This window comes from Corvus brachyrhynchos, unplaced genomic scaffold, assembly GCF_000691975.1.
Source record: "Corvus brachyrhynchos isolate BGI_N302 unplaced genomic scaffold, ASM69197v1 scaffold319, whole genome shotgun sequence".
NCBI lineage: Eukaryota > Metazoa > Chordata > Aves > Passeriformes > Corvidae > Corvus > Corvus brachyrhynchos.
Window position 1 is genome coordinate 1,144,736 of NW_008246065.1, and position 22,111 is coordinate 1,166,846.

General features: G+C 38.0%; 1 protein-coding gene across 4 annotated transcripts; it reads left to right on the plus strand.

Annotated features, from left to right (window-relative positions):
• Nucleotides 1-21: 21 nt before the first annotated feature.
• Nucleotides 22-15,024, plus strand: TIAL1 (TIA1 cytotoxic granule-associated RNA binding protein-like 1). 4 transcript variants are annotated; one of them, XM_017746817.1, is made up of 12 exons: nt 96-153; nt 3,424-3,522; nt 3,821-3,875; nt 4,185-4,272; nt 5,339-5,711; nt 6,178-6,253; nt 8,154-8,262; nt 8,542-8,637; nt 8,722-8,806; nt 9,096-9,219; nt 9,696-9,835; nt 10,704-15,024. In XM_017746817.1, coding segments are annotated over exons 5-12 (750 nt in total). In that variant the 5' UTR covers nt 96-153; nt 3,424-3,522; nt 3,821-3,875; nt 4,185-4,272; nt 5,339-5,709; the 3' UTR covers nt 10,822-15,024. The 4 variants fall into 4 exon arrangements, with proteins under 4 accessions (XP_008641402.1, XP_017602305.1, XP_017602306.1 ...); XM_008643180.2 differs by lacking the exon at nt 5,339-5,711 and having other exon boundaries at nt 22-153; nt 3,373-3,522; XM_017746816.1 differs by lacking the exon at nt 5,339-5,711 and having other exon boundaries at nt 23-153.
• The last annotated feature ends 7,087 nt before the right edge of the window (nt 15,025-22,111 follow it).

The following is a 22,111-nucleotide window of genomic DNA, read 5'->3' on the forward strand; positions in this document are numbered from 1 at the left end:
TTTTAAAAGATGATGATTTCTGGTTTAAAATCTTGGTTTTTTGTTTCCTTGTGTAGCTATGTAGGAAACCTCTCCAGAGATGTGACTGAGGTTCTCATACTTCAGTTATTCAGCCAGATTGGACCATGCAAAAGCTGTAAAATGATAACAGAGGTAAGGCCTTCCACATCCGGGGGGGTAGCAAATGTAATGTAACTTTATCCTAAGTTGTCCAAAATAAATGGAGTTAAGGGCTTCTTTTAACATTACTGGCCGTGGGTTTCTTTGGCTGTGACTGTGTTTGGCTGTGACTGTGTTTTGTGTGACTGTATGTGTGCAGTGCTTTTGCCTGTAGCTGTGACATACCTTTTATCAGCTGATGATGAGATTCCACTTTATTTAAAAGATTGTTACTCCTCTTTTCAGAATCACATTGTTCTGCTGATCAGAAACCTTATTATTTCAAATGTTATTCATGGCTATTTTGTGCATTTTTCACTTTATTTGAACATGAGCCTCAGTAATTCTTTTCCCTCTTGAATAAATGGTTCTTTGCTATGGATGAAAAGTAAAAAATCCTTCAAAATAAGCTTGGCTCTTCCTCGGACTTTTCTGACCCAGTTCAAATAGCTCTTGTCTGCACCAGTACAAATAGCTCTTGTCTGCACCTGTCTGTTCTTAAATTATTTTTTTCTTGAAACAAAGTGACAAAATTTCCATAGTATTCCAGACAAGGTCTTTTGCACAGAGTGTTGGTAAGTATTAATGCTTTCTTGTCTCTATTGTAAGTACTCTGGTACCTTTAGGGTTGGTAGCCATTTCTGTGAGCTTGTTGACACATCCCACAAAACTTCTCTCTCCCTGATATTTTTCCTTCCTTTTACATTTATAACTGGTAAGCTTTGAGCAGGCAGGGATTAATCAGAGCTTCTACCAGGTTTAAGCTTTGGTCCTTCATCTCTGGTTTCTGTATGCTCTTTTTACTTTTTGCTACATCTTATGCTTCATACTGATTTGCAATTACAGATTTCCTGAGGACAGTTATATTAGTTTTTTGTCAAGATTGTTAATGAAAGTATTAGAAGGCAAATCTTGTGACCAGACTTCTTTAGGAATGCTACTAGAAGCTCCCCTGTGGGCTTTGTTTCCTTTCAGTGTGTCACACAGCTTGTTTGTTTCCTTGTTTTTAGCTTATCATCAACTTGCTGCTTGTTTCATCACTCTCATCCTTGTCTGGACTAATAATTTCCCATGTGACACTTTTCCCTGCTGAATTTGCTTTAAGTTTATTGGAGAAAAATAACAGAAGGCTGAAATATCACAGTTGTTAGTTTTTCTCTGAAGAAACAGTTTTGATTGTCATGTGCTCTACAGACATAAGGTGCTGCTGCTCCCACCTTTGGCTGGTTGAGACATGTTGGCATCAGTTTGGTTTCTTGAGGATCAGATGAGAAATTCCAGCACTCATTTCACCTTGGTTGAGGCTTTAGGGTTTTAAGATCTTCCCGTAAGTGAGACATCTTTATGAAACTGGTAGATAAACAAAAACTGCTGGCAGCTGTATTCAGTCACAGAGGTGGATGCATTGGGCTGAGCTCAGCACCTGCCACCAAGCAGTCACAGCAAATGCAGGTTGGATTCTAGACTGGGATTGGCCTGCAGCTGTCACAGGACTTGTCCATAGTGTCCATCCTTCTATGGTGTGTGGTAAACCTTTCCTAGGAACTGAGTCATGGTTAGCTGCTTCTTACCATTCTTACTACCACCATCACCTTTTAAAAACTCGTGATTTTTCCATTTTAGCCTGGTTTATCAAATCATTCTTTTTCTTTCTTAAGAGTATGTGACATGAACACGTCAAGTATTGAAAGATTTCTAGTGTTTGTTTTGGGGGTATATAGTACTCAGGGTGGTGAGACAGATTTGTAGGTAGTTTGAACACCTGACTCTCTTTCAAAGAGATTCTTCTTGTGTTCAGACAAGTTCTCAGTGCTAAAGAAGACCTTCCTACAATCTAAAAGTAAGGTTGCACTTCATTTGAAGCATAAACTGCACTAAATTTTCTAAGTCTTAAATGGGCTTTCCAAAGTAGTGTGGGAGGAGAGGTGAATTAAGGCTTTCTCTTTTGGGGCATCTGAGGTGAGTGTGCTTGTAGAGAACTTTGTGGCTGAAACTTTTTTTATGATCTCAGGTACATTTTCTCTCATCTGTTCATTGTGCATCGGTTAGAGGCCCCAAGTACTGACTGTTCAGGAGGATGACTTCAGACTCCATGATCATTTCAGGTGTATAAAGGCCTTGTGATCCATTCAACTGTTGCATCTTAACAGCTTCAGAGGTAGACAGAACTATGTTTGAAGCTGTACAATCCAGCTGTAGGGAGAAGGATTAGAATTGTTCATCAGTGTAAGTATGTGTGAGTTGTCAAAAGTTAAATAGGAATGCTGGAAAAGAGTTCTCTTAACTTGTGTTACTTACAGCTGTGTTCTACCTGGCACTGGGGGAGATTGATAGGTGAGAATACTGATGCCAGAACAGTTTCTCTCTGCTAGACCCTTCCCTGTCCGTGTGAGAAATAATTTGTTTAGTGTAATATTAGTGTTTGTCGTCTTTAGGTCCATGCATTTGCAGAGTGGTTAATGGAAATGTTTTGGTTAGAGTTTGTGTACTCATTACGTCTTGGAGGTAGATCAAAATCCAGTGTTCAAGTTGGCATTCTAGACATCCTTTCCACTTGATCAGCTTTTCAGAAAACTCTTCTGTTCTTTGCACTTTATACTCTGGTACATTTATTTCTTCAGTGACCTCTGTCAGTGAGTATTTTTAAAGGTGATTTGATAGGCCATCCTACAAAAACAGGTTGTACTCAAGGTTTAACAGAGTTAACAGTCAATTGATTAAGATCCTTTTCCCTCAGTCAAGCTATTTTGAGTTCTTTTAGAAAGTTATTCCCCAGTTGTTGGGTATGACATTTTTCACTTGAGACTGAGACTATGCAGCTTCCAGGTTGCTGCCTGCTGGTGGTTTTCAGTCAAATAAATGGAAAGACTTCTTAAGTAGAGCAAGAGAAAATTGTATCTGGGGAATAAACCTTTCTAGCTTTGAGTATTTGCACAGGGCAGTTTTGTTCTTCTCTCCATTCTTCCCCTTTTTTCCCCTCCTTTCCATCCAGTCTGCAGATCACTTTTCTTATAAGTTATTTTTAGTTCAGTAAACTTCAGTCCTCATTCAAAGCAAACTATCCTTCAGAAATTGCTAGACCTTTAATAAAAAGTCCATCTTAATAATTCTTGCATTTAAGTGTAATGTCAAAGGCTATTTCATAAATCTGATGCAAATAATTCTGGAAGTTTCTAGCTATAAGTAATATATTTTCCTGGATTTTCTTCTCAGCAACCCGATAGCAGAAGGGTCAACTCTTCTGTTGGATTTTCTGTTTTGCAGCATACAAGCAATGACCCTTATTGCTTTGTGGAATTTTATGAACACAGAGATGCAGCTGCTGCATTAGCTGCTATGAATGGGAGAAAAATTTTGGGAAAGGTAAGTTGCTCACATGGTAATCTTAGATTTAAAGAATACAGATTTGTGTGAAAATATTAATAAAACTGTTGAAGATGTTTTACCAAGATTAAATATTGATGGAATAATCTTTTAAAAATATTGATACAAAAAAAGTAAGTCTTGTTTAGGAAATGTATTGTTTGTGATGTTCTAGTTATGATGGTGTTTTATACTGAATGATGATTTGTAAATGTTGACAGTTTTAACCCACCCTTGAATGAATTTATAAAATGTAAGAATTTTATGAATTTTTACTAAATCTTATACTTGTTTTCAGGAGGTCAAAGTAAACTGGGCAACAACACCAAGTAGCCAGAAAAAAGATACATCCAGTAAGTAATGTAAAGCCACAGTATCACTTGTACACAAATACTTCACAAAGTGGTAATAATTTATCATAAATGCATTTAAACATAACTTCTCTCCTTCCCATCTAGTGTTTAATAGAATTTTGCAAACTAATTCTTCTGTTTCTGCTTTACAACTGGGGAAACCGGAGTGGACAGATTAAATTGCTGCTGCTCTTCACATGGAATCCTGAGCGTTCCTGTTCCCAGTGCTGTGTGCAGAGCATCACTTTCTCAGGAGTTGAAACTTTAGATAGCAGTTAAATATTTGATTAGTAAATTATTTATTTTCAGATCACTTCCATGTGTTCGTTGGGGATTTAAGTCCAGAAATAACAACAGAAGACATCAAGTCAGCATTTGCTCCTTTCGGTAAAATATCGTAAGTATCATCGTAAACATTTCCATTATCAGTTAGAAAATATGATAGTGAAGATGTGTTTCTAAGTTGAAATGTTATTTTTTTATCTATTGAGATAATTTTTCTGCTGTTCATTTCCTTGTGGTGGGTGGGTGGGTAGTAAAGAGGGGTTGTATCTCAGTGTGTCTCATGGTGTAAATACAGTGATGTAATTGTGCTCTGGTTTGCTGAAAGCATTGTGCTTTTAACCTAATCTTTATGCTAATGTCCTTCATCTTTTTATTAAAATTTAATTACTGCTCTAAGTGTGACTTTTTGGTGTTGAGAATGTATACAGAGTAGTGACTTGACAACTGGTATATGTTGTATCCTGGGTGTGGTTTATGTGCATTTTTGCTGCATTTTCATAGGCAGTACGGAAAACTGGGAAAATTGGAATATAATTCTATAAAGCAGCTAGTTAATAACTTGGGAATATTTTGAAAAAAGCCAATACTAATAAGAATGAAATCTGGTTTTTTGGATGATAATGGGATGGATTACAATTATAATACCTTAAATGAAAGAATAGTGGCTTTACATTATGTGCACATTTCTGCCAGTTACGAGAATGTTTGTTTAAACTTCTCTTGGACAATTCAGGTGATACTAAATGACCTGGTGTTCTAATTGAATATATTTAACATTACAAAATCCTTGAGAGTGCTAAAGTATATATGTCCTAAAGAGTACTGCTACAAAAAAAGTCTGTTATCTTCTATCAGTTTATCTTTATAAAAATCAAAGTTGCACATGAACGTTTTTGTACTACTTTACAGGAATATATTGCTAAGAACAAAATTCTTATTTTTTTCTCTTGTTCTGTACGCATAGTTTTAAATGAATCATAAATCTTATTTCTTACCTCTGCTGTTTTGTTTACTTTGCTTTTTTGTCTCTTAATGTGGTAAGTAGTACTGTTTTAAAAATCAATTTAAAAAGAATAATTCAGGTTTCTGTTTCTCAATCTATATTTATACCTGAGACCTGCAGTTTTTCTAAAGTCCAAGTCACAATTAAAAGTAATAGCATTCTGGTTATTTTGCAGAATTGCTCATAAGAATGGACAGGATCTTGAAGGCTAACTGCAAGGAACTGTGCACACTGGAACTCAGTTGTAGATTTTTTCTCATTTCTATTTATTCTTATTATACATTATTTATATATACATATTTTAGTATTTACATTTTAACATTCTATATTCAGTGCAGTTCTATATTTCCAATCATTTTAACTTACTCACTAAAATTTCTGTGTAAATTTGTTGTTTTCGTACTGGTGTGCTTAGCATTGTTGTTAGTTTTATTCTCCTTTCTTAAATTTCTGAAAATGTCAATTTTTCAAAATTTACAGCTACCCAAACTCCAAAATGATGGTAGAGAATTGACCAAGAAAAATAAAGAAATCTGTTAACAGGCCATGTATGCCTTTTAATTCCTATTTTTTCCTCTTTTTCGATTTTTTTAATATTTCATATATTTTGTATCACTAGGCAGAAGACATTTAACTATTTAGAAAATGCATGGTAAATTAGATAGAATTGTTACAGTAATTTATAGAACAGTAAACCTTAGAGGACCCTAGCCAATAGAATATTAGAAAAGGAAACTTTGTTTCTCTTATACTTCAAATTTGAACATTCTAGTTATAGCCAGTATAGGTTATGTGCATAGGTTGCATGTTTATTACATGTTATTTTTTTTGTCCTACTGCTTTTTTCTAACAGGTAAAGAAGCAATAGGGAGAGTTCAGGAATGACTGTAGTTTTAGGGCTAACTGAATTTATAAGAAAAAATTATGCTCACAATACAGTGTGTGTGGTTCCTTTTAGTTTTTATTTTGCAGGTTATCAATACTACCCTCATATAGCTGTGCTTCTTTTCACAGGGATGCACGGGTAGTTAAAGATATGGCAACTGGAAAGTCAAAAGGCTATGGTTTTGTATCTTTTTATAACAAACTGGTGAGTAATCACAATGCAGGTTTAAAATAGTTCCTGTCTTCCATTTTTAGTTTTGCCTGTTTATGTCTTTGCTGTTTATTAGACTTCACCCAGGGAAACAAATTCACCTGTACAGGAGATGTATGTATGTTTGGGACAACGTGGGGGAACTGTCAATCATTTTCCTTAAGTATTTTGCATCGGAAAAACACACAGTTTCAGAATTTTAGGCATATAAAGCCTGTTCATGTGGTCAGGAGTCTGACATGTCAGATCTCTTTTGATCATCTGTAACAGTTACCTGGAGCTGTCATAATAAGAAAAAAAGTTTTAATTTCTTCGGATTTGCCAATGCCATAAGATACTGCAATTGAATGCCTTGATTTAGTGTATTTTTCCAGTTACACTTTGTTTGTTCTGCATTACAGCTGAAATGGGCAAGGAGTAGCTGTCTTATTTCCTTGTAATCCCTCTTCCCAGTCATGGAATGAAAGTTACTGGATTCTTTTCAGACTGAGCCATAAAAACTCCAGTTTGAAATTTGTATTCATTCTACAAAATCAATGGATGAATTCTAAACATAGTACTAAAAAGTACTCTCAATTTTAAGTCCTGATTGCTGTTCATTCCCACAGCAGCTGGACCTGTGGGGTTATGGCATGACTGTTCCGAGCTGGTATTTTAAGGCCTGTTTTTCAGAATATATCATTCTGCTAGGTTTGGGGAAGTGGGATATGCTCCCAGACTTCAGGTACTCCAGCCTGAGCTCCTAATGCATACCACAGTTAAGAGAAAATGGAACTCCTGCATTGGACTGGATCAGTTATGGCTTAGGCTCTGTTCCATTTTTGTCATAGCTATGATCCTCAAGCAGAATAGCAGCAAGATTCAGCAGAGAATTTTTCCTTTCCTAGTCAGTTCATTATGTTGTATTCACCACATTTTGGGAGCCAAGGGTGCTTGAATAAATTGGGGTGTTCTAGTGTGTGGTGGTTTGGTTTTGTCTTTTAGGTTGGGTTTTTCTTTTCTTACTGGTCATCTTTCGTAATTTCATTTTTGTATTTATGTGTTTTCAAAATGAGTACTCAATGGAATTAAAACCTAGAAGGATCAAGGTCCTGAGTTTGAGAAGAAAATTCCAGCTGGGAGCAGCTCACCTTTAACTTGTCCACATTTTCTTTGTCCCTTGCGCTTGGCAGGTTTTTTCTTAAGCTTTGTGCCCTTGGAAAAGCATTTAAAACATGTACTAACTATTTGCTCTGCCTGTCTTCTTCCAAAGCAGTTGGGAGACAAATTGCTCCTTGCAGCTGTTAGCAAACTTACCCTTGCTTACCAGATGTTTCTGCTTACAATGTGAACTCAAAGATTGTCTTCTGTTTCATGTTCAAGATAAAAATTACTCTGTGTGGGCCATGGACTCTCATGTGTGTTCATACAATAGCTTTAACACACAGAGAGCTTACAAAGCATCTGTTGCATGTCTCCAGGGAGCAGAAGAAACATTTAATGATAGTTGTTTTATTTCAGTAATTGGTCCTGGCATCTGTATGACCTTCCTGCTTTTTTGGGCAGCTTTTTGAACATTCTAATGCAGATGCTTGTATAGTATATGTATATATGGTATAAATATGTGTGTGTACATGTCTGCATAGGGCATATATACAGGTAGTATGTGTAGGATTGCAGTTGGCTTCTAGCCTGTGTAGAAAATGTGTGTGAGGAAGTTTTTACCAAATGACTTCTCTTTAACCAGTTGCCTTCATGTTAATTAATGTTTGCCTGCTATGATTATTCAGAATTTCATACTCTTAGTACTGTTACTGGTTTTCTCAGTAAAATTAACTGATAACCAAGTCTTGAGAGTAGATTTGTACATGCTTCTTGTTTGGAAGTGCTACAATCTCTGTTTTAATCTCTTCAGGATGCAGAAAATGCTATTGTACACATGGGAGGCCAGTGGTTGGGAGGCCGCCAGATCAGAACTAACTGGGCAACAAGGAAACCACCAGCCCCCAAAAGTACACAAGAAAGTAAGAGCTTCATGTCCCGCTGTGTTGTGTTTGCTGTCTTGTCACTGTTCAATGGGGGAATAAAACGTAAGCCAATCATGTAACTTAAATCGCATATTAGCTTGCCTTCCAGATCTTGAATAGAGTTTCTGGTATGTTGTATCAACATAGTGGTGGCACTACTGGTCTGTCATAAAGTATTGAATGTGTTTGTTGAATGCAAAATTCATGCTTGTGTACGAGGTAAGTGTCTGGGTTACTGTCAGCCCACTGCTGAAAACCAGCCTTCTCTCTTTATAGATAATACAAAACAGTTGAGATTTGAAGACGTAGTAAATCAGTCAAGTCCAAAAAATTGTACTGTATACTGTGGAGGAATTGCCTCGGGGCTAACAGGTATGAAGTGTTCTATTGTTTTTTATTATTGAAACTTTTTGGACATCAGGATGATTATTAATTCAAAAACACCTTGTGTTGTAGATCAACTTATGAGACAGACTTTTTCACCGTTTGGACAGATTATGGAAATAAGGGTGTTTCCAGAAAAAGGTTACTCATTTGTCAGGTATGGACAGAGAAAGCAAAATCTCTGGGTCTGTGCATGTAGTAATGCTTCATCTCTGTGTAGTTTCTCTGGATTGAACTTGTCCTGATACAATGAAAGCTGTCACCATATATTCATAGAATCATTTGGAACTTGTAAAAAGGGCCACCAACATTTTTACCTGAGAAGATGAATGTTTGTGAAAGCAGATGTTTTTCTCTGGATTTCCTGTATGTATGGAGTCTGTTTTTTAGGTAATCAGGAGGAAGTACTGTAAAGCATAACATTAGTTTGTTTTTACATTCTTTAGGTTTTCAACCCATGAAAGTGCTGCACATGCTATTGTTTCAGTTAATGGAACCACAATTGAAGGACATGTTGTTAAATGTTATTGGGGTAAAGAATCCCCTGATATGACTAAAAACTTCCAACAGGTAACTGTACTTAACCTTTTCTTTGTATTACAAAAGCAATTGTGTTTATACCTGTAATGACTTCCCAGTTATAATGGCTAAATTTTGTGGTGGAGTTCTTATGAAATTCCATGTTCTGTCTCAGTTATGTTCCAGTTCATCAAATTGGGCTAGTGATTTTGATGGAATATCTGTTACTGTCTTCTGGATATGATCCAAGATAGGGAGAAACTTTGAGGTAATTCTAATTCTTGCTGTTTTGCTAACTGCAGATTAGGTGGCTATCCAACCAAATAGTCTTTGGGGTTTCAAGCACACACAAATACATTTTTCAGTACAAGGACCTAGTTAAGTCAGAGTGACATCTTATTTTTCAGATCTCGTTATTGCTTGTTTTTGCTCTCTGATTGATATAGCCAAAACTTTGCCTTCAGCAGCACAAATGCAACATAAACCATCTCTAGAACCTGAAGTACAATGGATTATTCTCTCTGCAGGTGGATTACAGTCAGTGGGGGCAATGGAGCCAAGTATATGGAAATCCACAGCAGTATGGGCAATATATGGCTAATGGGTGGCAAGTACCATCGTATGGAATGTATGGCCAAGCATGGAATCAACAGGGTTTTGGAGTAGAGTGAGTAATTCTATTTAATTTTTTTAGAATATTCCAAGAGTGCTGTATCTTAAGTTTCATGCTCATTTGGGTCAAGGATTGCACAAGGTTTAAAACCTTAGGGGAACTCCTGTGTGCTTAAAGCTTATGTTCAGTGCTTGCCATGGAGCTGATGCTGGGGTGAGTTGCTCTGACTTGTACTCGGTGGCACATTTCGTGTGTGGTGGAGGCACAAAGACCACCCAGTGTGGTAAAATTTTGGGTGGTGGTCGGTCTTGTCTGATATCTAAATATATTCTGGAGTCTTACTTGAGGTGGTGAGTCTGAGGCAGGAGCCTGGGTATTTGCCTGCAGAGAGAGAAGGAACTACACACAGACACTGGAACTGGTGCAGTTTCAGAATTTGGATGGGCTTTTAATTATGGATCTCTAGAAGACTGAAGTCTTCACAAGAACTCCTTGTTTTAACATAATTTTGAAATAACTTGTTTGCCTAGTTCTTCATTATCTGGTGCCAATTAAACGTATTGAGCCCTGTTAAACCTCTCACTGGCATTCATGCCCGTGAAGTATTGGGTGTATTTTGCCTTTCTGCATCACTGATGTTGAGTTCCAGCCACCTGTGTGTGTTCGTGCCTTTGGAGGCAGGTGCCATATCCAACTGGTACCCAAGGTTTGTGGGGCTTTTTCTCCTTTGTTCTTAAAAAGCTCATGATATTTTCAGGAATCACATGTTGTAGTGCTTAACCTGAATTACTCATTAAAAAGAAGAATAAACTGTTCTATTTTGACACAAGTAGTTGAGTAGGAAGTATGTTTTTATGGTTTTGGGGGTTTTTTTTAAGTTGCTTTTCCCTACTTTTTTTTAACCATCCTGTTTCTTTTTAAGCCAATCTCCATCTGCTGCCTGGATGGGTGGATTTGGTGCTCAACCTGCCCAGGGACAAGGTGCTCCTGTAATACCTAACCAAGCTGGATATGGTATGGCAAGCTACCAAACGCAGTGAGCTGGGACTCTGTTTAAAAGTGTGTATTTCATGATAGGCTGCAGTTTCCAGTGACATTCTGAAGACTGGAATGTAGACAATGAAAAAAAAGAAAATATTTATTTTAAAAATGGAAATGTTTGGAACCTTTAGCACAGCTTTGCTTTGGTGAAGGACACAAATGTCTTCTAGTTCTGCCTTTTTAAGTTTTTGTTCATGATGGATATGAACATGTTTTTCTTTGTGTACAAAAATTAAAAATAAAGTCAATAAAGACAATTCTGACTACAAATTTTGATATAGTAGGAGAAATGGCTAATGAATTTGATATTTAGGTTACCATTCCATTTTTTTTTTGTTTTGTCTTCAGTGTTTTATATCATTGTGCTTTTAAGAGAAATGACATTGAAAAACAGCGAGTTGCTTTCAGTTGAACACACATCCTGAAATAAACTGTGGACCAATCACCACAACCTGCGAGACAGTATTGAGTTTTCAAGAAACCTACGGACATAGCTCTAAGTATATGGAGGTCTTGGAATAATTTTTTTAAAAAATATTTAATTTTTCTACATGCTTACAGAAAACAGTTGATACGATGAATAGTTGAGTCTGAAATGAAAAACAGTACTGTCTGAGAAATTTCACATAACTTTTACTGTCCACATTCAGGCACACGTTGAAACTTTACAGAGCTGGTTTGCTTGTTAAAACTGTAGTGGTTTACATTTAATTTTGAGAAGTAAAAACGTTTTTACAAGTATGTTGTTTGTATTCAAATCAGACAGTCATACTTGGGCTTTTACATAAAGTTTGAAGGCTACACATTGTAAATATTTCATAATTACAGTGTTTCAAAAGCATGCTCAAACATAGAAGTAGCAATGTAATTATTCAAAGTAATACTTAATATACTCTACTGCTTTAAATGCAGTAGATTGACAAGAATGTGCAAGACTGACATTTCCAAAGTTGGCTATTATGTAAAGTTACATAAAGAACTATAACAAAGAGCCTTAATTTTAATTTCATAAATCTTTAATGCATCACCTTTTTGTCATTAGAAATACAAATTTTTTGCTTTACATTATTTGGTATGTAAATACCTTGGTTAACAACCTTGTAAACCTATTTCAAGGTTATTATAAGTTGTATAGTATCTTGAGTGTTTTGAAAAATCTTGATGTTTTTTAAGTCTAGAAATATTTTGCCCAAGAATTTTTTAACAAGATTGTTAAAAACATCTTATTTTAGAGAATATTCAATGTGCCATTTGGTAAATGGAGATGCAGTTGAAACAGTACACTGAGTTGTGACTTATTTTTAATTAAAGTTTTTGTCTTTATGGGTGGTTTGCATGTGATGAACCTGTACAGAGGCTGGGTTGTATGTGTACTGAGTGTGTAAATGGATAAATCATGAAGCTGTTTAAATGGTATACTTGGGTTATTTCTGAATTATTTTATGGATACATTGATATAAACTGCCTCAATAAATTTGAAGTTGAAAATGAATGTAAGTTAGATATAAGTAATGTGTCCTCCCTGTGACAGCTAGAGGGTGCAAATGCCTCAGCTGTAATCTGGAATGCTGAGGCAGGCGCGGGTTGGCAGGGGAAGAGTCAGTGGTAGTTCAGTGAAGCAAACTTGCATTTTAAAAGAAACAGAAAGTTTGATTTTTAGAGATGATAGTTCTAAGTGAGTGTCTGAGAAGCTGTATATTTTCTCTTTTCTGTTTCTGACCATGCAGGTGTTGCGAGGTAGAATAGTCTGTTTTGAAATGGAGATTTGCAGGTGTGTTAAACCCAGCCAGGTTGTGCAAATAACTACATTTATTGCTGTAGCGAATCACATGAGGGTTTTCTTTCTCCTCTTTTATTGATGTGTGGAGTAGTACCTTGACTTTCAGATTGGGCTGAAAGTGAGATGTAGTGGAAGAGCAGTTTAGTCAGTTGGCTCAGCTGCACCAGAGGTAGCTGTGACTCTGGGCATCTAATGCATGCAATAATGACTGAAGGTAGTGTGGAACCACGAGTGCTCGTGATGGCAGAATTGGCCCTTTATCTCCATTTCTCCTTTAGGGTATATGTAGTGTCTTTCCACTCAAGATAGGAATCTTGTCTACAGGACTCTTGTTTTTCTATAAATTTTGTACATATGTGTATATCTACGCGAGGATCGGCCTATACATTGTAGTTTGGACAAACCTCACAAGTAAGTCTGTGTTTTTGGTACACTCAGCTGGTTTAAAAAGTCACAAATCAGTAGAGATACAAATTGTGAGTTCCTTTAGGATTTCTTAGGCTTCACTTGAAATCTGGGGTTTCTACATCCTTCTAGGTGTTTGCCATACGGCTGTTCTGGGTGCATGCTGGTGTGGAGGCAGTTTGTTCTTTAGGCGCTACTGAAGATTTAGATGATGCAAGTACATTGCCACATAAATGCCCATATAAATGGGTGTGAGATTAAGGCAGTGATCTTTCAGGTCTCAATGTGTAGATCACTTTAAATCTGATTATTTAATATGCCTGCTGTAGAGCTGGGCCGTACCTGACCTGTATTTCAGGATGAAAGATAGGTTATACCTTCTGATTTAAGTCTTTTGTCATTGATTTTTATACAGCTTTTCTGTAATGGTGATATTTCTTCGCAGACTGCTCAAGATGTGGGAGTCTCCAGTGTCCTTTAATGTTTCTCTAGCACTGCGAGGAAGAGTTGTAAATTAGATTGCTTTTTACTCAGTAGCATTCATAAATGCATCACTGACAATTTTTTGGCACCAAAGAGCCTCTTGCACCATACTGCTTTTATGAGTGACACTTACACTGTTGTAATTTCTCTAACTACAGAAATCGACCACTACCTAACCTTTACCACTAGGATTTGGATTTCAAAAATACTGATTTATTATGGCTTAAGTTGATGCGTGCAACCTAAAGCAAGGTTGTAATCTGCATTTGCAGAAAATGTTCAATAAAAGTGAAACATGATAAAGGGCTTATCCTGTATTTGTCATCTGTCAAAGCATTGTCCCTCTTTGCTGTAAAACTGACAACAGGCAGACAAGGCTGAACTTGTAAACTATGCACTTGCAATCATGTAAAAGATGTTTTATTTAAAAAATTTTCATACAAAATAATTTTGTATTTTGCGGAGTTGCAGTAGTAAGGCTGTAAATCTAAGGTAGCTTCTCATCAGTCCTGCCTCCTTGTGTATATTTGCTAACAGTTTTTAGACATACTCTTCCTGCAGAACCTTCTTACTAAGATAACTTCATGAGAAGCGATTCACTGTACCAGAGCCATTGCCTTCATTTCACTCAAAAAAGTCTCGCAGTGAATAAGGCTTAGTTTTGCAGAAAATAGTGATTTGTTTTTCTTGTGTTTGTACACAAGGAAGCAGACTTAAACTGTATGGACATGATTAGTGTCTGATACTTCTTAATTATCTGACTGTTTTTGAACAAGGGCACAAGTGTTTGTTTTAATCACGTGAAACTGTTTCCTGGTCAGCAATAAAAGATTTTGTTGCACTGTTCTTACATTGCAAGATACAGGCAATCTTTTGTTCAGTATACTTCCAAAAAATGGATGGGGTTTGTGAAGAACTGCCTTGTTCCAGCTCAAATCTTCATATATAGATATAATCTGGGATCTGGATTGCAGCTGTAATAGCAAAAGGAAGTTCTTCTCTTGAAAGTAAGTGAGAATTCATTTGTTCTGATCACATGTGGTGTCTGTCCCACAGTGATAAATTTAAAGGTTTCACTATTAACGAAGTTTCTGTTCATATAAAGGCAACTGCAAGGCAGTAGCTTCTAGGAAGATCTTTGTCGTGTTTCATTTCAGCTGACTTCTATGAATCCAGTTGATTGTTTAAAAAAACCTCTAAAAGTTGTTGTGCTTTTCAGTATCACATGGATAGAATCCCATTCCACTGTACTATAATTTCAAATCAAAGAAAATCCTGAAGTGTTTACTGAATGTTCTACTTGAAAAAGGAACAGGACTTGATGTTGACAAGTGAACACTGATTCTGTTGTCCATCTGAGGCTGTGTGCTGATGTAGATCATGGATGTGTGAATGACATGCTCTGCCCACTGACATTTGAAGGGTAATGACTCAGAACGTTAATTTGACATCAGTAATGATTATTTGAATACAAGTTATTCTTGCTTAAATACACAGCTCCTTATGCTTCAATTAAAGCTGATCTGAATCTTAACTGGTTGTTAAAGTATTCTTGATATGCTGTGGAAGGATACGTGGCTTTGCCTTCTTAGTGTTGAAGCTGTCAGTAAGGCATCAGGGTTGCACAGACAGTGTTTTTTGTTTAGAAGAAAAACATTTAATGGAGTTGTGTCAGGGAATTTAGTGTAAACTGACTTTTCTGTACTGATGGGTGATGCTGTTTGAATGTTTCCCTTCTAAAACAAGGGCTCAGTCACCATTCCTTGCATGAACGTGGCTCTCACAGATCCCAAATTCTCAGTAGCTGTCTTTCCCAGCTGCTGACATGGGAGGGAGGAGGAGGAGGAAGGGGAAGGATGGTGAGAAAAGGTGGTACAGCCCAGTGTGCCTGGTGCAGCAGCAGCAGTGCCAAGGCAGATTGTCAAACACATTTAAGATCACAAGAGCTTTACACAGATAATGCAGCAGTACCCTGAGGGTTGTGACCATTCAGACACAAACTTGCTTTATCTGCTTGCTTAAAATAATGTGGCTTTAAAATTACAAAAGTAGAAACCACATAACCTCTTTGGTTCCTCAGAAAATAGGTGCATATTAGATAACCAAGAGAGAACACTGGAGGTGACTAAACAAAGGAGCAAATTGCATTAAGCATCTGAATTTGTAGACTTTTGCTTAATGTAGACCTCTTAGCTTGGCATTCTGTTGTGTGTCTATATTGACCTTTTTGTTTGTATAACTGAAGTAGTTTCAGATACGCAGAGCTGCTTGTTGAACGTCTTCCCATGCTTGACAGCTTCTGGAACAGAGATGGATGAGAGTTGAATAAGAACTGTAGGTCTACCACATGAAACACTGGATAATGCTCACATTTCCTGGATTGAAACTGACTTACTAGAGCCAACTCTGTAGAAGTATAAATATCACAGGGGATGATGAAAAGCTGCTGTCCTCCATTTGAGTAGCTAGTTCTTTGACCTTAATAAATGGGGAATTATTACTGGGCTGCTGTTCCATGAAAAATGCTCTTCATGGGGTTTTTGTTCCTTTCAATGGGGCAGATCTTTTTCACTCCACAAATGATTTGTTTCCTTTAATGCTTCGTTGTCAAGTGTGGTGGGAAAGACCAATTGGTACAATTTATTGCTTATTCCAAATCTTCCAACTCAGGTACTGACTGGGGGGAAAATCACCCTCTTAGTTTTTAAAAGGACTATTTAGTTTTGCAATAGACCTTTGTAGCACCATTTCTACTTGAGTTTTACTTGCACCTGAAAGCACAAGGAGTCTACACAAATACACCTTGGACTCATCTGCTTCGAGCTGCTGTTCCATCCTACAGCTGCTGTACCAGATCCCTCTTGTACAGTCAAAGGCTGGAAACGTTTATGCCTTCCTCCTTACTTTGGTAAATTGCAAAGCTTGTGTTCTGTACAGAATAAATCTGTTCTGTATATTTGCAAATGTTCAGGGAAAGCTGAGGTGAAATATTTTCTGAGCTCTTGCTATCTTGGTGTGAATTGGGGCTTCTGTCATTTACAGGTACATGCTGTGGTTTTGTAGGAGGAGTTTGTGACATTGTCTAGAAACGTGGCTGATTTCAGACTTAAGAAAAATAAAATGTGAATGTTTCTAGGATACTATTCCTAGGTGAATCTTGCCTCCTACTTGGGTTTATGTACTCTATGGAACAAGGGTACGAAGGTCCAGAAACATCTCTCTAATCACTTACAATGGACATTTTCATAAGGGAACTAATGGATATAAACTTGCAGTATGCATATAACAAGACCTTGTTCCAGAAATGTAACAGCTGCTCATGTGTATTGCTGATACATTTTGAAATGGTCAATACCCGAGGTCAGAGGATGAACAGATACTGCTGAGTATATGCTGCATTTTGAAGACTTAAGGCCAATACACAAGGTGATGCTGTGTTCACGTTGACTTCCAAAACAGTTCCTTGCAGCACCTTTTTGTTCTGTGGGTTTTTATGGAAGAACACAGAAACTGTCCTACAAGATGTATGCATAGAAATTTGCCAAGGTATGTGACGTAATGCTTTGAATTCATGTTTCAAGGTCACAGTATCTAGTGCCAAGTGTCTGATAAGCTGCATGACTGAGAAATTGATATTTCCTTGAAATGCTTCTACAGCAGTCTTACTGAAATGTATTTCTGGAGTCTCTCTTGTCTGTGACTTGTGAGTAGAGGAAGACAAATTGCAAGATACTTGTTAGAGGGATCCAGGTAAGTCTGAGTTTACTGAGGCTGTAGAAACGGGCATTCCTTCATAATTACTGTCACTGTAGGAAGTGCATATGGATGCTAGAATTGTGAGTTCTGATTCAGTTATTGTTAGGGCCGTGCATTGCTCATTTTCCATACCCCATTTTGCTGTGTTTCTCTCTTTAATTATGTTTCTAGTCAACGGAGCTGTACTTGGTTTTCATGCACCAGGAGACAAGTCTATTGTATTTGTATCTGGTTCTTAGCAGAAACACACTGACCTCAGGTATCATTTTTACTATTTCCCTGTGTTGCAAAAATCTTTGATTTCTGTTGTCTATACCTGTTTTAGTATTTACAAGTGGGTGTTGAAAGCATGTGTTAAGTATCTTTTTTTTTTTTTTTTACCTTCAGGTTCATACCAGACTGAGCATTGCACAAAAGCTGCGTTTTCTTTACTGCACCCCCCAGTCAGTCCAACCTATGTGTAGTCCAGAAGGGCTTAGAATGCTTGTAAGATTCTGTTGATGATTTCTTATTTCATTTCTAGCTGAATATATGAATATTTTACTCAGGATGTTTATTGCTGTGAAATTACTCATTGAAAACCATATTTCTTTACCTCAAGACTTAATTGATGGTACTGCTTTGTTTTCTGAAAGCTGGGTTTAAGTCCTGTAGGTTAAAAAAAAATGACATTTGCCTTTGAAATTTAAAGGCAGTATAAAAAGAAAATACAATTCTTTATTCTTTATAGAACAAAGTTGAAGAAAAAAAGTAACACTGGTTTAGCAGTAAGGTTATTATCAAACTTAAAATGCACGTTTAACACTAATCTAAAGAAACGTTTTCTTCCCTGTCAGATGGAAAGAGCATAGAACTGTAAAAAAATCACAATCACACTTAAAATTTCAAGTTTTGAAATACTTGGTCTTGGTTTTTTTTTCTGGGTGCAATTTATGAAGAGATATAGGTGTAAGTAATGTGAGGTAGGAGCACTACAGGAGTTACTCAGCCTGTAATTCAGTTTCTGCATGTTTAAGTTTGCTGCCAGAGTTTTGCAGTCTGCATTTTGGCACACATAAAGCTGCTGGAGTTGGAGGTACTGAGGAATGTTCCACAAGATCAGGGATAAAAGTTGACCCTGTGAACCTCCTTATACTAGAAAGTATTACAAAGGAGTGAGTCAGAGCTTTCTGTGAGTTCAAAGTGAGGAGCGCTGCACAAATTCCCCTGATTTATTTAGGCAAGCCTGAAATAGAATATGGTTTTCTACAAGAATTCTCTTCAAGGCTGTTTTATGCTGTGTGTACCTTGCAGGAAGGTTGTGTTTAGATTTGCTCTGTTTGTATCTTATTAAAAGATTAAAACCTTGTTTTATTATCTGCTCTTTCACTCTGGTATCTGTGAATCTTCAGTAACTGCATTTAGCTAAGACTTACAAACCTTGGTTTGAAACTAAAATTGGCTTGTTGGTTTAAGGTTAATTTAACTCAAAAGTGATTCTTGGCTTTGAACTGTGAAAAACCACCCCAGATCTTAACAGCATCCAGTCCCGTTGTTTCCTGAGAAAGGACCAAGGTTAACCACACTGTGGTGTGTTCTAGCAGCCGGTCACTCATTGCTTTGTAGCTAAACTGAAAATACTGGTGCTAAAGCTTTTAGGCAAAAACCCCGTAAATCTGAGTCCCTGCAGGTTCATGATACTCTGTGTTGCAGCACTGGCTGATTTGGAAGGAAAAGCTTTGAAGCTGTGTTTGCCAGCCCACCATGAACATTGAGATGTTAAGAAGAACATTGATGAAGTTTGAAACCTGCCTTTTTTGAACCTGTGATAGTCTGAACAGTCTATGATTTTTGTTGAAAATGCCTCATTTTTCTGGCCAGAATTTAGTTTGCAGTGCAGTATCTAGTCTTATTTTCTGCTCTTAATAACCTTTTTAAGTCTAAAACCAGATTTTAAAGGGCTGGGATTTTTTGTAGAGAAACAAGAGTTTCTTACTTTGAAGACCTACTCTCCTCATTGTTAACATTTCTGATTTTAAGTTCTTAGACTCATGTAAATAAGTTCCACCTCTACTGAAATCAGTTGTGTTATGTTGGTGTAAATGAAATCAGGTTTAAATCATGAGTTGGAGTTCTCATAGTCTGTTGATTAATTTTCAGTCTTCCAACTGCAATTTGGCGTTGAGCTGTGCATTTTACGACTTTTCTGTGGTGTTATTCATAGCTCAGCATGTTCCAGAATAGATTTTTGCAATGGCAACAGCTAAGCACAACTCCTTCCATTTCTTTTCAAATCCAGTTATTTAAATTTAAGTAAAATTACTCTTCAGAATACAAGTCAAATTTTAAAATAGTATCTTTGTCTGAAATCACATTATCAAGCGTGTGTCTGCCTTTTTGGGTGTCTTGCACATTCTCTTTCCCCCTACACACTCTCACACCTGTTCCTGCCAGTGCGAAATTTGCTGAACTTTATCCAAATTGTCAAAGCTGCCCTCGTTTGGGATGGTGAGCAGCCCAGGGCTTGCTGCCATGCCGTGTGCTAACAAGTCATGGATGTGCAGAATGGAGCAGGAGATGGGAGGCTCACGAAAGATTTCATGGTCACTTTTAAGAGCACTTGACTATTTGAACATAGATTTCAGTTTTACGGTACCCAGTTCTTTCGGTGTGAGTGCAGTGACGTGGTAAGTACTCACAGTACATCATCCTCTCTATATTGCCAAGCCTGCAGCCAGAGGTTATGAAACACATGGGTTCATTTTTAAGGGAAATTTTACTGTGTGAAATTAAGGACAAGCTGGTAAAAAAGTGATGCAAGGTCTAAAAATCAATGTAAAAATGTCGAGATATGGCATATGGACACTGGCACAGTTTGAATTAAGTCGTAATTGCTATATATTTGCTATATATGGGTATTGCAGCTTATTTGTGGAAAAAGATGAAAAAAACACCAGCAAATGAACCATGCCTGAAAATCTCCACTGAATTCACCTGGAAGGAAGATTTTCTGAAGTTGTTTTGTCTGATGGAGCACTGGGTCTTGACCATGAGAGCAGAACACACAGAGCATCGTTGGGAACATGGCACTGACAGGGCAGGCACTGGTGTGTCCACCTGGGATTCTGCCTCTGCAGGAGTATTTTCAGGGAAAAGGGGCAGAAACAAATCTTGGAAACATTTGTATCAAGGGGGGTAACGGAACCGAAAATATCTTGGCTTCGAGAGGTCAATTTGTGGCAGATCTGTAGGTTGGGTTTCCTGTTACATGAATGTACAAGAAGCTGGGCTCCGGGGCGTTTGTTGGAGATACCAGCGCAGGCACCATGAGTACAATCTGACCTCCAAACATTCTCACAGTTCTTATGTACTCCCTCATCCCCAAATCCTTGACATTAAGCCTTAAAACTAATCAGTAGCCCATTGTCACTACCCTGTCTCGAAGATGATGTAGTTGTCCTAGGAGTATGAGTTCCTAAGACTTAAAATAGAAACTTTGGGCTTTGTGACCTGATTCTGAAAGAAAAATAAAATCTGGTGATGTCTGTACTGCTTCAGTGTTAATGTTCTGCCTGGAATACCTGGCAGTAGTGGATATGATTAAAAAAAGCTTTGGGAGTGCATGTCCAAGCTGTGTTCTCCCACCCTGCCCCTGCTCCTTTCACATGTGCTCTCCACGTGCTTTACCTCTCCCAGCTGTGCCACCTGGGCCCTGCTGCTGCCGGGGTGTTACCCCCTGCTCTTCTGATGCTTGCACGGCATTTCCAGTTGAGTTCCAAATGTTGTGCCTGTCTCATGCATCTGCCTGGAAATGTCACGTGCAGCTGCTGAGCAGTTCCCTCAGCAAAGCAGCAAACTTTTATATTTTTTAATCCACCCCAAAAGCCAAGAAATCTTTACCAGCTAACACAGCTTTTGGCCACAGTGCTGAAGGCAGAGGTCCAGGGGGTGCAGGCCAAATCCCTTCAGCTGGAAGGTATTGTGCTGTTGTTTATTTTGGAAGCACAGATGCAATTGATTCTTGTGTTCAGTCTTCTAGTGTCACCAGTTCCCAGGAATGAGATCTTGGCCTTGCGCGTGTAAGTGGAAAATATCCATAATTTTCAGTGAGATGGGGAGCCCATCCAAGTTCCTTCTGCGAATGGAGCTTCTCAGCAATGTGTTACTGTGCATTCAGGATGGGATTGGGCTGAGGTGGAAATAAAACAACTGTTGACTTGTCTGCTAGCAGTGGTTTCTGTGACTTTTTGTGTATTGGTGATATTTCCAGTGGGATTTAAGCGCTCCCATTGCCTCCCACTACCGTTTTGCTGAGGTAATTGTCCGATGGCCTGCAGCTTTGTCAGAGTTACACAAACTTCTCACATGCTGGATTTTTGAACAAATATATTGGTAAAAACATTATTTCTGAAAGTGAAAGTACCTTTGTTGAAATTGTAATCATGCTTTTCTGATCAGAGATAATTGTCCTTCGAAATGTTGGAAGAGCAAAGGAGTCACCCCAACACAAAAAGCTTGGCGTGTCTGTTTCGTTACGACAAGACGCAATCTCATGAAGGTGATCGTCTTGGGGAAGTGTTTTTGCTTCTTGCACCTGCTCAAAGGTGGCTAAAGCAAAGACAGGAGGGTGGCTGGTGGCTAATGCCGGGTGGGGATAGCTGCTGTCCCGTGTCCAAGAGCGCGATGACAGGAGCAGACTGAGGAGCAGGACGCTTGAGCTGGGAAGAGTCAGAAGAGGGATGGATGAGAAGGGTCTGGGCTCGCGGAGAGAACAGGGCTGTGAAAGCGGGGACGGCGTGGCTCAGGCTGAGGAGGGGAAGAGTGCGAGGGGGTGAAGCCCCGCCAGTGCCACGTTGCATGGGAGGTGCCTGCGCACCCGCGTCGCG

Coding starts and splice junctions, on each gene's coding strand:
- TIAL1 (XM_008643180.2), top strand. Junction 8,807..9,095: donor AAAGGTTACTCATTTGTCAG/GTATGGACAGAG, acceptor TACATTCTTTAG/GTTTTCAACCCATGAAAGTG. Junction 9,836..10,703: donor CAACAGGGTTTTGGAGTAGA/GTGAGTAATTCT, acceptor TTTCTTTTTAAG/CCAATCTCCATCTGCTGCCT.